General features: G+C 49.2%; 1 protein-coding gene and 1 long non-coding RNA gene across 2 annotated transcripts in view; one reads left to right on the top strand and one right to left on the bottom strand.

Moving 5' to 3' along the window:
- Positions 1-2387: 2387 nt before the first annotated feature.
- On the top strand, positions 2388-12804 carry LOC110293085. Its single transcript, XR_002377777.1, has 4 exons — positions 2388-2626; positions 10476-10625; positions 12016-12122; positions 12401-12804. It is a non-coding gene; the product is annotated as an uncharacterized LOC110293085 (long non-coding RNA).
- The window catches only part of Padi2 (peptidyl arginine deiminase 2), a 39916-nt gene continuing 36302 nt past the window's right edge, over positions 9382-12995 (bottom strand). Inside the window, exons 14-15 of the mRNA XM_021160856.2 lie at positions 11126-11328; positions 9382-10775 (exon numbers count right to left, since the gene is read on the bottom strand). Of these exons, the coding sequence (XP_021016515.1) occupies positions 10542-10775; positions 11126-11328 (437 nt within the window). The 3' untranslated portion in view covers positions 9382-10541. The remainder of the gene's footprint in view (positions 10776-11125; positions 11329-12995) is intronic.

The following is a 12995-nucleotide window of genomic DNA, read 5'->3' as shown; positions in this document are numbered from 1 at the left end:
CAAGGCCATGTGACCATTGACAAGTCCTTCGCCACTTTTGACTTATAGCGTCCTTGCCTGAATCACTAGGGGTTGTGGCAGCTGATTTAAGATTCTATGACTGGTGTGCTTGTCTTGCGCAACAGATGGTAAGGTTGCCTTGGCTTTTCAGGGGCCCTGGCTCAGCACTGGGTAGGATCTTCTAGTCTACCCAAGGGACCACCATCAGGGCCACCCAAATCGGCCAAGGTTGTAGGAAGACTGTCATTTTCTTTGTAACTCCTCCAGGGTGTCAACAGGCAGTATTTCTAGAGAACTGGCCCCCTTAGCCATTTTTAGCCACCATGTCAAAGACAGACACCACTGCTACATGAATGGCCACCCAGGTCACCTTGGAAAAAGCATTGAGCAGCCAGCAAAAGTGAGACCTTGATTTATTGGAGGGGCCCTTGGTGCCAGTGTGCCTACACACCCTGCAGTCACATCATTCCTGGGCGTCATGGGGATTTGGGGAGCTTAATGTTATGGAAGGATAATAAATTCCTGGGTGGCTCCACCTCCGCCCTGAGCTTTGAGCCAACTAGCATCCAAACCTCCACCTGACTCAGTGCCAGAAAGGCACAGATGCCATAGGGCTTAAAGGTCTTCATGGCCCCTTCCTGACTTGGGTTGCCAAGCTGTCCGTAAGACCGCAGGGTTTGGGGTTGGTTGGCTGGCATCCATGGAGAGAGTGATATATTGCTTTCATCAGACATGCTGCTGGAAGCCCTGTGTTTATGCAGAATCTCACCTCATCGCCCACAAATGTGTTTACATCAACAGTCTCCTCTGGTCCTCCCAACAACCCTGATGAGTTTGAATAACTGTCCCCATTCCAGTCGTGCTGGGAAATCTGGGCAACTTAGGGTGGCAATTCTGCTTGAGAGACTCTTTCTGCCCCCCCTCCGCCCCCCAGGGCTAGACGTTCAGTCTGGGAGCAAACACAAATACCAGGTTGGTCTCAACAGCTCAGGGTTACATCGGAAGCACTGAGGAGCCTCGGCAGGGCAGAGAGTGGTTTTAAAAGTTCATATTGAAGGGGCTGGAGCGACAGCTCAGCAGGTAAGCACACTTGCTGTCCACTGCCCCCAGAGGACCTGGGTCCAGTTTCCAGCCCTTACCTGGTGGCTCACAACCATCTCTAATTTCAAGTCTAGGGTCTGATGCCTTCTTCTGATCTCCAAGGGCACCAGGCATGCGTGCAGTACACATACACATATGTAGGCACAACATTCGCACACAGAACAATAAAGTAAATAAATCTAAAATTTTTTTTCTTAAAAAGATCACGTTAAATAAAATAGGAATGTTTTTAGTAGAGCTACCATTCTCTATTGCTACTGGGAGATGAGCGCAGGTATGTGGGCCTGGCCAATGACCTACCCGTGAGCCACAGCCCCAAGCCTGTCCCTCGACTCCTTTGCATCTTAGTTAGCCCCATCAGCCCTGGTTGGCTTCCCGATAGTCAGCATGAGAGACTTTCATAGTACATCAGGGCACTGGGTGCCTCTTCAGGAAACAGAATAGAAGGAAAGACAGGGCCTGGGTGGTCAGGGATGGAGATAAAGTAAGGCAATTCAGTGTGATCAGCCAACTAGCATCCAACCCTCCACCTGACTCAGTGTATCTCTCCATGAAGCAGGGTACCCTTGGATAGGCTGGACCTGAGTCCCCTCAGCCCTGGAGCCTCCCCTCTGGTACCGCAGAAGGAGCCCCTTTTGTGGCTCAATCATCCAAGCAGGGCTGTGGCTTCGGAGTTTGGCAAGAGGCCAACTTCTCCTGGAACATCTCTGCTCTCTGCCTGGGGTATTTTACTTCTAGGTTACCCTCGTTCTGTATCATAAGGCTCTAGAGAGACGCTGAGGTGAAAGCTGGCAATTTCCGAATCAGAGTCGACACAGTTGGCAGAGCAATTGTCAACCTCCCCATTTCCTGTCCCCCTCCCTTATCTATTTTGCCTGGTTCTCAGAGAAGCCCTTTCCAGTCTCTTAGATCATTGAATGACATCATCTGACCCTTGGAGGCTTTGCTGGAGGTTTGGGGTGTAAGCAATCCTTTGGCTACATTTGTGCATAATCATTACAGCAAACCCACCAGGTGGGAATTATAGGTCTTCATTGTTGTTGAGGCCACCGAGGGTCAAGTACTTAACCCAGGTCACACAATTGTGGGCTGTGGGTTGTGTCTAAGAAAAGTGCTGGCTGCAGTTACTCGACTCTACCTCCAGGGGTCACTCCCGACTCGCAGCGCTGCCCAGCCCTCTCTAACAGCTGTTGCCAATTTGCCCTTAGAAAAGACTTATCTAAACCCCTTTCTTTCATCCTGTACAAACCCCACCGTATAATTAGACTTCTCAAAATATGCTCTCTGAGTGGGAGCGAGGCAACGGGGCCATAGGCTTCTCCCGTTTCACGAGCAGTCTCTATGGAATTAACTCCTGGAGCGGATAGTCACGAGCCACCCCTGCTCCAGCTGGACCCGTGGTGCACACAGCTTAGGTCAGCTCAGCTGCTGGGACTTAGCAAGTGGCCCAGAGCCTTCTGGGGGACTGTGAGCCACCCAGCGTCTCTAGCATACTCTCAGATTAGCAGTTCGTGTGATCTTCCAGGTAAGCACGGACGTTTATTCACACTGCGGACGCTGCACTGGGCTGCGTCTGCTTTCTTCCATTTGAGCCTTGAATTTTCGAATGTTTTTTAAAATCGGAGTCCTGCAAGTGAAATGTAAGCAGGGACAATGGTAAATATTCATTGGGTTCGTGGTGGCCGGAAGTCAGAAGCAAAACACAACGTCAGAGATGCAGAACTGTCAAAGGCAGGGCTAGGGCTGCCTTGGTGCGGGCGGTTAAGAGTGTAGGTTTGGGAGTGCAAGCTGCTCCGTCAAAACCATCGCCTCTGTGGCCTTAAGTAAGTTACTAAACTTCTCTGTGCAATAGTGAAATGAATGGGGATGACCAGTCCCTTGCCAAGGAGGAGGATTAACCCTTTGCCCCGTGGAGTTCTCCATCTGAAGTGCCTCAGCCAGGAGGAGCCACGCGTCCTTAGGAGAGTTGGATTATGCTAACTAACCGGTAGGAAGATTTGAATGGAAATCATCTGCCACAGAACTCAGTTAGTTTTAACAATCATTAAAAAGTACATATGGGGGCTGGTGAGATGGCTCAGTGGGTAAGAGCACCCGACTGCTCTTCCGAAGGTCCAGAGTTCAAATCCCAGCAACCACATGGTGGCTCACAACCATCCGCAACGAGATCTGGCGCCCTCTTCTGGAGTGTCTGAAGACAGCTACAGTGTACTTACATATAATAAATAAATAAAATCTTTAAAAAAAAAAAAAAAAGTACATATGGNGGCGCACTCCTTTAATCCCAGCCCTTGGGAGGCAGAGGTAGGCAGATTTCTGAGTTCGAGGCCAGCCTGGTCCACAGAGTGAGTTCCAGGACAGCCAGGGTTCCACAGAGAAACCCTGGAGGGGGAAACACTGTCTCTCACTCACCCCACCCTCAAAACAAAGGTACAGATAGCAGGCTGGGGGTGGTATGGTAACGTGTCTGCTGTGCCGTTCAGGTCCCCCAGGTCTGGCTGTGTCACCTGTAATCTCAGCCCAGGGTGGTGGTGGGGTGACCTTGAGGATTTGCTGTGCAGCCAATCTAGCAGCAGCAGGTGTCACAGACCAGCCGGACAGTAGGTTTAGCAATCCAAGGAGGGGATGTGGGGTCAGGGTGCTGGAAAGCAGGCACACATTCATACACACCTGGTGGATGAAGCAAGCGCCAAAGAGATCTAAACAATTTACACACACACACACACACACACAACCTTGGCATTTTTCTCCCTCAGTTTATATATCCCAGCAAAATCTTCCAAGCAGTAAACTGGGTACACTGTGATTAAATTCTCTTTTCTTTAAGTGAATGATAACACTGAGTATATGTAAAAAAAAAAAAAAAAAAAAAAAAAAACGTTGTTCCTAAGAACCCATTCACATTTGTAACTAAGCAACTTGTGATAGACTAACAAAGTTTAAGAGACAGAGGTAATTTTCTCAGCCAGTTTCTCTTACTGGCAGGCTGCAACGTGCAGTTACAAAGAAAGATTCAATTATTTTTATTATTTATCTTAAAGAGTAAGCTCATAAAAACATTAAAAAAAATCACAAATCTAAACTTTTTTTTAAAGATTTATTTATTATTTATATGTAAGTACACTGAAGCTGTCTTCAGACACACCAGTAGAGGGCATCAGATGTCATTACGGATGGTTGTAAGCCACCATGTGGTTGCTGGGATTTGAACTCAGGACCTTCGGAAGAACAGTCGGTGCTCTTAACTGCTGAGCCATCTCTCCAGCCCAAAAATCTAAACTTTTATGTAAAAAAAAAAATGATCAGCCATTCCTACTTTAAATATCAGGGTACACATCTATTCATTAACATTTTTTTTTATTAAATCATATCAGGGAGTGGAGAGCAAAAATGGGTTCAAGAAATTAGTCATCGCCTTGATCACCAGCCGATCTCTTAACAAGAGAGCCAGGTCAGTTAGTTCTGGTCAGGCTGCCACTGTTCTTGTCCACTGACCTCAACAAATCCCTTGCTCAATTATCAAATGTTTTTTCTGAATTTCGAATTGTTGCTCAAGATTTTTTACGTCAAAGCCGCTTTAAAAAAAAAAAAAAAAAAAAACCAAAAACCCCAACCATCTTAACCTAACTTTACTAACAATCCTCATCCCCAGATTCTTCCCGAGGGCGGCGGCCAACGCTAAGAATGCACGTCTCTAAGTTCTTTCCAAGAGCGGCGGCTGGATCATTATTCTGCTCCGGCAGCAATGTTTATAAAAGATCAATCACTATTATTGTGTCAGTGACGCTGCCCACTGAGGGGCCAGAAACCCTTCTTAGAGTTTTCGTAAGACTCACAGGTTAGGAGGGACTCAAGAGCCACAAGCAGAGCGATGGCTCCACAGCACTATGAACCCGGGGTTGGGAAGGTGGCAAGTCGTCTGCGGTTCAGTTCTCAGCGTTGCCTCAACTGGGCACGGTGGTCCATACCTGTGATTTCAGCTCTTGGAAGGTGGAGGTAGAAGGATTAGAAGTTCAAGATCACTGTTGGTTGCATAGGGAGGGAGCTTAAGGCTGTCCTGGGCTAGAGATCCTATCTCAGAAGCAAAGAGAGAGGGAGTGGGGGAGGGAGGGAGAGGGAGAGGGAGAGAGAAGAAAGCAAGCTGAGCAGTGGTGGTGCACACCTTTAATCTTAGCACTCAGGAGGCAGAGGCAGGAAGATCTCTTAGTTCAAGGCTAGCCTGGTCTACAGAGTGAGCTCAGGACAGCCAGGGCTACACAGAAACAAATCCTGTCTTGGAAACGAAAGAGAGAAAGTGAGAGAGAGAGAGAGAGAGAGAGAGAGGTCGGAGGAAAGGGATATATATCGCTTAGTGGTAGAACACATATCTAGAACGTGTGAAACCTTTGATTCAATCCTCAATAGCCAAACAGAGAAGAAGAAAATAAAAGAATATTTCTTACTCAGAACCTCTCCCACTCTGGGGAGTTCTTTCTCACTTTTCCTTAATAAATCTGTGTTTGGTCTGCAAAAATTAATAATATATAAATGATAAATGAAAAAAACAGAAAATAAGTGACAAACCAGCCTGCCTCCATCTTAGACTTAAAAGCCATTGTGTAGTAAAGACACACTATGCTCATTGCTGTTTATGACTGTGTCTGTTTCTCAAGGACTGGGCTATGCTATGCCCCGCCTGTAACCTTCACTACAGATAGTGCTGAACTGCCTGTTCCAGAAAACGACAACTAAACCTTTGTTTCCGAAGTTGTAACAGACATCTTGCCACCTGGCCTTTGTTTAAACAGTTATTAGGACTGCCTTGTAACGACCACCTTCCAATCATGCCTCTGCTTCAAACAGGTCGTTATGATCAACTTATTCTACAACGGCGATCTCTTGAACCCCACGTATTGGGAGGCATCCTGTGTACGGAAATAAAGAGCTTGCTTTAATTCATTGTTGTTCCAGTTACTTCGGTGGTGATGGTCTGGGTTGATGGTCAGTCTTTCTCCTTCAATCGTCGGGGTTAACCTTTGGGTCATGAGCATGGCTGTAATAAAGATGGCTGGAGAGGCGGCTCAGCAGTTAAGAGCACTGGCTGCTCTTTCAGAGGAACTGGGTTAAATTCCCAGTACCTACACTGCAGCTCACAACTGTCTGTAACTCCAGTTCTAGGGGATCCAATGCCCTGGTCTTGTTTCTGAAAGCTATGAAGTCTATGTGGTACATAGACATACCTGCAGGCAAAGCACCTCTAGGCTACGGTTAATGATGAAGAGGAGGGGGAAGAGGAGGGGGAGGAGGAGGAGGGGGAGGAGGGGGAGGAGGGCTGAGAAAAGGACTTCCTGTTCCCTGCAAGACAACCTTTAACAATAAAGGACAGAGTCAAGACGGAGGTGGGGGGGGGGTTCATCCTGACAGTGGGCAATGGTGACATAGCAAAGCCACCCCCCCCCCCCCGCCATGATGGCCATAGCTTAGGCAAGAGGACTTTCTGGAAGGTTCTGGAAGGAAGAAGGCTGAAGTTCCCTTTGCATTTCTACTTTCTGTGTTACAGAAATCAACTTTGATGAACTATGACACTCAGATGACTGGATTCTAGGTTTTTGTTGTCGTTTTTTCTCTTTTGAGACAGGGTTTCTCTGTGTCACCCTGGATGTCCTGGAACTCTCTCTGTTGACCAGGCTGGCCTCAAACTCACAGAGACTCTCCTGCCTCTGCCTCCAGAGTACTGGGATTAAAAGCATGTGCCGCCATTTCCTGGCCTCTCTGGCCCCCTGTTTAGCCCTGGTTTGTCTGGAACTAACTTGCTGCATAGACCTTGAACTCACAAGATTCACCTGTCTTCTGCCTCCTGAGTGCTGATATTAAAGGCACGTGCCATCGTGCCTGGCTAGAAGGGTTTTTTTTTTTTTGTGTGTGTGCGTGTAGACCCATGTGCCAGGACAGACATGTGGAGGTCAGAGGACAACTTCATATAGTCAGTTCTTTCCTCCTGTCTTAAAGGTAGTCTCAGAAACAAATGTCAGCCTGCAGGCTCACGGTAAGCCCCTTTACCCGGTGAGCTACCTCACAGGTTTAACTTGGCTCTATATTATTTGTATGTACCTGAGTGTGTGCGCAGGTGCCCACAGAGGCCAAAAGTGGGAGTTAGCCACTGTCTGGAAGACTAGCAAGCGTGTTTAACCACTGAGCAATCTCTCCAAGCCCCACTCCCTAGCTCTGTTCATAATGCAGCAGATACAACCTTCTTTAGATGTTGCCGTAGACTATTGGTGGCTCTCCCCATCAGGGACTAAAGGGGCCAGAGTTAGTGCCCTGCAGGTCAGATGCAGTGGGACCTGTGCTCCATGGGGTTGACTTCCAGGGGTCATCAGCCCTGCAGAGCTCACAGGGGGTACTGGGATGCACTGGCCCCGAGGTTACATCCCTTTCTTGTGTCTCCACTTTCAATGGCCTGTCCCCCCAGTTCCTGGATCGGTTTCTCCTGGAGACACTCGGCTAACAACTCACGGGCTCCCGAATGCTTATCTCACTGTGTGCATCTGGGGAAACTCAGCTTTAAGACATGATTGCTTACTTACTGTGGATATTGGTCATGACCTTGGGTAGAGGCTGTGTGACACACAGTCCTGAGTGTGTGTGTATGTGGGGGGGGGGGGAGATGGGGTGGTGCTGGGTCCTTGAGATGAGTTTGATAAGGATCAAGACCTTATGTTCAGAACAATAGTTGCTTCATGACCACAAGGGCCCCGCATGTGATCTGATTGACTTGTGACTATGTCTCAGAAGCCGCAAAGAATGTCACCCAGAGCCGCATAGCTTCCCGTAGACGGCTTATTTTATTGCTCTTTATTTTGGCTCTTCCCCCAAACACTTCTCAGTCTCCATCTTGGCTTCTTCTCCAGGAAGTTGATACTGCCTGGCTCCCGCCATCTTCCTGCTGTCCCTCCGCCCTTCACAGAGCATTTCAAAACTAACATCGAAACAGGAACTGGTGTAGCCCAGAAGCATCTGGGCCTAAGTTAAAAAAACAAAACAAAACACAGTGGGGGTGGGGAAGAGCAAGGAGTCCACTCAGGGGAGGCAAGGGGGCATCCACACTTGGGGGGTCACACTGGGTGAGTAAGTGAGATGGGGCAGGCAGTGTCTGAGTCCTGGAGTTCCAGAAATTTCTGAGACAACCAACGCCACCAGGGAGAATTGTAGCACACTCTACAAAGCCACGCGGCCTCCATATGGGAGGTACTCACTTCCTCCCACCGCAGATAAAAATAAAAGCAGTAAAGCCACTTTAACCGAACACCGCACACCACAAGCCCCCCACCTCTCCAGATCAGCTCCCTCAGAGCTGTGTTTTCTACTCTGGAGCAGGAGACAGGATTTGGGGCTTTGCCCTCAAGGACAGGGACCACTGTCTCCAGGGACAGAGGATGACAGCTTTGGAGGCTCTGAGGCCTGACCTGGCATGGCTGTTGGCCCAACTGGATGGAGAAGAAGACACAGCCCTAACTCTTGAAGGCTGTGACTGTTGTGCCGTATGCTTATTGGATATACTGGGTAGTGTTCCTAAAGAGCCTACCACTGCAAGGGCAAGTGCGACCACATAGATGTGCGCTTTGTCTGCAGGGGACAAGCGAGTCTACAGTTAGCTTATGTTATCAGAGTCTAAGTCTGTGCCCACTGCTCAGAAGCATACAACCCGTTGATTGCATAGCTGAGGAAATAATCCAAAGTAAAAATCTTGTTCCCCTAAGAATGTAGGTCCGGGGCTGGAGAGATGGCTCAGTGGTTAAGAGCACTGACTGCTCTCCCAGAGGTCCTGAGTTCAATTCCCAGCAACCACATGGTGGCTCACAACCATCTGTAATGGGATCTGATGCCCTCTTCTGGTGTGTCTGAAGACAGCTGCAGTGTACTCATATACATAAAATAAATAAATCTTTAATTAAAAAAAAAGAATGTAGGTCTGTAACCCTTTCTTTGGTTATAAAATGGGGCTGTTTAACCCTTCAAAGTAGAATTAATATTTCCTATCTTCTTGGCCTTAAAGGACCTTCTTTATTTAAAATTAAAAAAAAAATATCATTTATTTTACTTTACTTTACTTTTAAATTTGCTTGAGTGTGTGTATGTGAACCATGTATGTGCAAAAGCCCGTGGAGGTCAGACAAGAGCATTGGACCCCCTGGAACTAGAGTTATAGGTAGTTGTGAGCCACCACCTGGGTGCTGAGAACTGAACCCTGGTACTCTGCAAGAGCAGATAGCGCACCATTGGGCCATCTCTTCAGACCCTAACAAATGTATTTATGTGTATGGGTTTGTACACATGTATGCAGTGCCCTCAGGGGCCAGAACAGGGTACTGGAGCCTCTGGATCTGGGATTATAGACAGTTGCAGGTGTTGGGAACTGCACTTGGGTCCTCTCCAAGAGCAGGAAGCATTTTTTATTGCTGAGCCATCTCTGCAGCTCCTGGGGGCCTTTCTAATGGAAGCCGAGGGGTAAATTTGCCTGTATCTGGATGGGTGGCCTTTGGAAAGCATGCTGGGAAATTCCTCCTCTGGAGCAGCAGCTAGCTGGGAAGGGAGCACTGAGGCTGGAACGTGGCCAGCTTCCTTGGACACTGGGGCCAGCATCCATGAGGAGAGATAGGCTGCTTTTCAGGCGCTCGGGAGGCCTGGATCTGGCTGTGTAGCTGCTGGAGGGCCAATGTCCAAAATAGGAAGAGCAATGGGAAGAGAGGCCCAAGGACTGGCCAGAGAATTGAGGACCAGGCAAGAGAACAGAAATAGCATTGACAGGCAGGAGCATCTTCATATACCAAACTTTAGACCGTGGATGCTAGTCTGAAACTTCCCCTTTCTCCTAAATTTGGGCAGCCCACATCCACAGAAAGTGAAGAATGCTCCTCTGCTAAGACCTATTTCTGGAAGATTCTGTGCTGAATGATTGGACCCTCAGGGAGTGGGGATGCAATGTGTACCAGAATCTGTAAGGAATGAACAGGTGCAGGGAGCCACCAGGAGACCCCGAGGGAGGTGAACTTGAAGTGAGTGTACCATCCAAGCTACGCCAGGACCCTCTCCTGGTCTACCTTGAATGTCAGATGGATGCTGGGAGAGCCAATGACCTCAGATCCTCCCTTCTCCCTTCCCTCATTCTGACCTGGAGTAGAGGCTGAGAATTCCTGGGGACAATCTGACTACATGATTTGTTGATGTCCCCTTTCCCCGGCCAGGGCTCTGCACACTAACCACATGTCCCGCTAGTTTCAGGTGTGGGATGGCTGGGCTTACTGGGGTGGGGGTGGGGCTTCAATGGACACTGAGGTCCTTCTCCAGGGGACAGCAAGGCACATATATCCCCCAATCCCACCTGCTTCTTGTAGGGGAAGGACTTGGGGGGCACAGGAAGGACCCAGAGACCGCAGCGGAGGAGGAAAAGGAAAAGGCAGTCAGGGCACCATGTGCCACCACTTGAAGGCGAAGGGCTTCCTGCGGACATTGGTGCCACAGTGAACCTCTCCCAGGAACTTGTGGTATGCGGAGATGTCGTCGATGAAAGTGCAGGCAAGGCCCAGGGGCTCCAGCAGGCCTCGAACGTGCGTCTCCAGGCAGCACTCCTCCTCCACCTGGGGCCCGAAAGGCTTGGGGATGCCCAGGTCCTTGTCTAGCACGATCATGTTCACCTGGGAGGGGAGCGAGTGTTTAGGGAGCAGCCACTGTTTGCCTGAGGGCGTCAAGTCCTATCTATGTAGGGCATGTTATCAGGGATCCTCCTCTAGAGGTAGGGAAACCCAGGCACAGATTCTGAGCTGTGATAGTTTTTGCCAAGCACTCTCCTGTCTAGAGTAATGGGCCAGGGGACAGACACCTAGTAAGAAAGCAAGGCTAAGCATGTCACCCCTAGCAGGGAATGGAGAGGCTCAGAGAGGGCAAGGGTCAGAGGTGAGGTTACCCAGCAACTCAGCTGGGCCCTTCTGGGGCTGCTTGCACCCTGCTTGGGGTGGCATGAGGGGTTGGGGCTGGAGTATCTCACCATGTTAGGGAAGAAAGCCCTGGCCTGGTGATTTTCATCCATCTTGAAGAGAGCCGGCAGGTCAATAATGTCCTTCTCAGTCAGCGCTAGCTCCCTCTTAAGGATGTCGCGGTTCCAGTCCAGACAGCGCTGGGGGAGGGGGAAAGAGGAAGCGTTGAGGTCCGGGGGGACACACACCTGCTTAGTTGGTATCCCTGTCACCTCTCCAGCATCTCCCCCCAGGGATAAGAAAAAACAAACAAACAAACAATCCATTTCTTTTGTTTTTGAGACAGTCTCTCTTTGTAGCCCTGGCTATCCTAAAACTCTCTCTATAGACCAAGCTGGCCTTGAACTCACAGAGATCCAAAGGTACTAGGCCTAAAGGCAAACGTCACTATGCCTGGCTTAATGGACCATTTTCAAAAAGTGACTTAAGGCACAGCTACAAATGAAGAGAAAACTCTAGACTCCTGCTAGTGCTTGCTAGTCTAGCTACACCCCAAGATCTGTTAGCCTAGCCACCCCTTCCAACTTAAAACTTTGCAGTAGAAAACTGCAGCAGGTGAGCTTGCCTACGACCCACAGATGGGACAGCCATGGTCCTGACAATGGGAAACAGGCCATAAGCCAGAGCCTCAACTCAGCACAGTCTTCACTGAAAACCAGACAAACTTTAAGAGGCAGTGACCCAGGTGACCCTGGAGGATTTTGCTCTCCTGCTCACTCAGCTAAGGAGGACAGCAGGGAGGGGTGGGGCCTTAGTGCCTAAACTCTCCTCCGCTGTCAATCACCGCACCTGCCATTTGGGCTTTGCAAAGCTGTAAGATTTTGATACTAGGCTTCTCCAGAGCTCTTACTTACTACAGTGTGTGTGTGTGTGTGTGTGTGTGTGTCTTTGTTTCTTGCAGGGATCATGGGGGATAGTCGGAGGTCAGCCCCAGTGAGGTGTTGGCTCAGCTTCGGCAGGTCCTGCTTCAGAGAGCGTCTGGGTTGTACCAACTTCTCTGACCTTCAGGTGAGAGCTAACTAGTCGTCCCTTACTATTTCCTCCTACCTCAGTGATTAAGCCTAGGGTGGGATGGGGGATGGGGGACAGAGGGGGATGCGGTTTATAGTGACTCATGACTGAGCAAACTGGTACTGGGAAACTCCCTGACCATGGTCATCAGTTCAGGTTGACCCTCCCAAGACAGAGTGAGATGCAGGGTCCTGTTCAAATACCGCAGGCCATAGAAGAGCTCCGTATTCCAGGGTGCTGTGCGGGTATTTATGTGAGGCTTTGAACCTCCGCAGTCATGAGGGTACCTGTACATACCGACCAACAGAGCTAGCACAGCTGGAGCCCTGATCAGCCTGTGCCTGAAGTCCACACAACCATAGGACTTTGAACAAATTCTGCCCAGCCCTGACCAAGGCCCTGTGTTGAGACTCCTGTCCACTTCCCTCACTTCTGCTGCCTGACTCAGTGGCCCACTGTGACCCACAACCTGACAGCAAGGTCAGGACAGATTCTAGGCAAACAACTCCGGGAGAGAGAAACTTGGGGTTTGCACGCAACCCAAGTTAAGTTGCACCTAACTTCTCCCTCCCCTCTTCTATATAAACCCCAAGAACCCCCTCCCCCTTCCACATACACCCCTTTCTTGCTGTGTCTGCCCCTCCCTGTTTTAAGTAAACAGTCCAGTCTGCTGAGGCCAGCCTCCGGCCTGTTTTCTGCCTCTTGACTCTTCAAACTGACTTAGAAATCTTGCATGCTTAGGAGCCAAGTGGGCATTTACTTTGCACTGGCTCTGCTTTCTCTCTCTCTCTCTCTCCCTCTCTTCTCTCTCTCTCCTTTCTTTCTTTCTTTCTTTCTTTCTTTCTTTCTTTCTTTCTTTCTTTCTTTCTT

This window comes from Mus caroli, chromosome 4 (genome assembly GCF_900094665.2).
Source record: "Mus caroli chromosome 4, CAROLI_EIJ_v1.1, whole genome shotgun sequence".
NCBI lineage: Eukaryota > Metazoa > Chordata > Mammalia > Rodentia > Muridae > Mus > Mus caroli.
The sequence above is the reverse complement of the archived record's forward strand: the minus strand, read 5'-3'. Positions and strand labels throughout refer to the sequence as shown.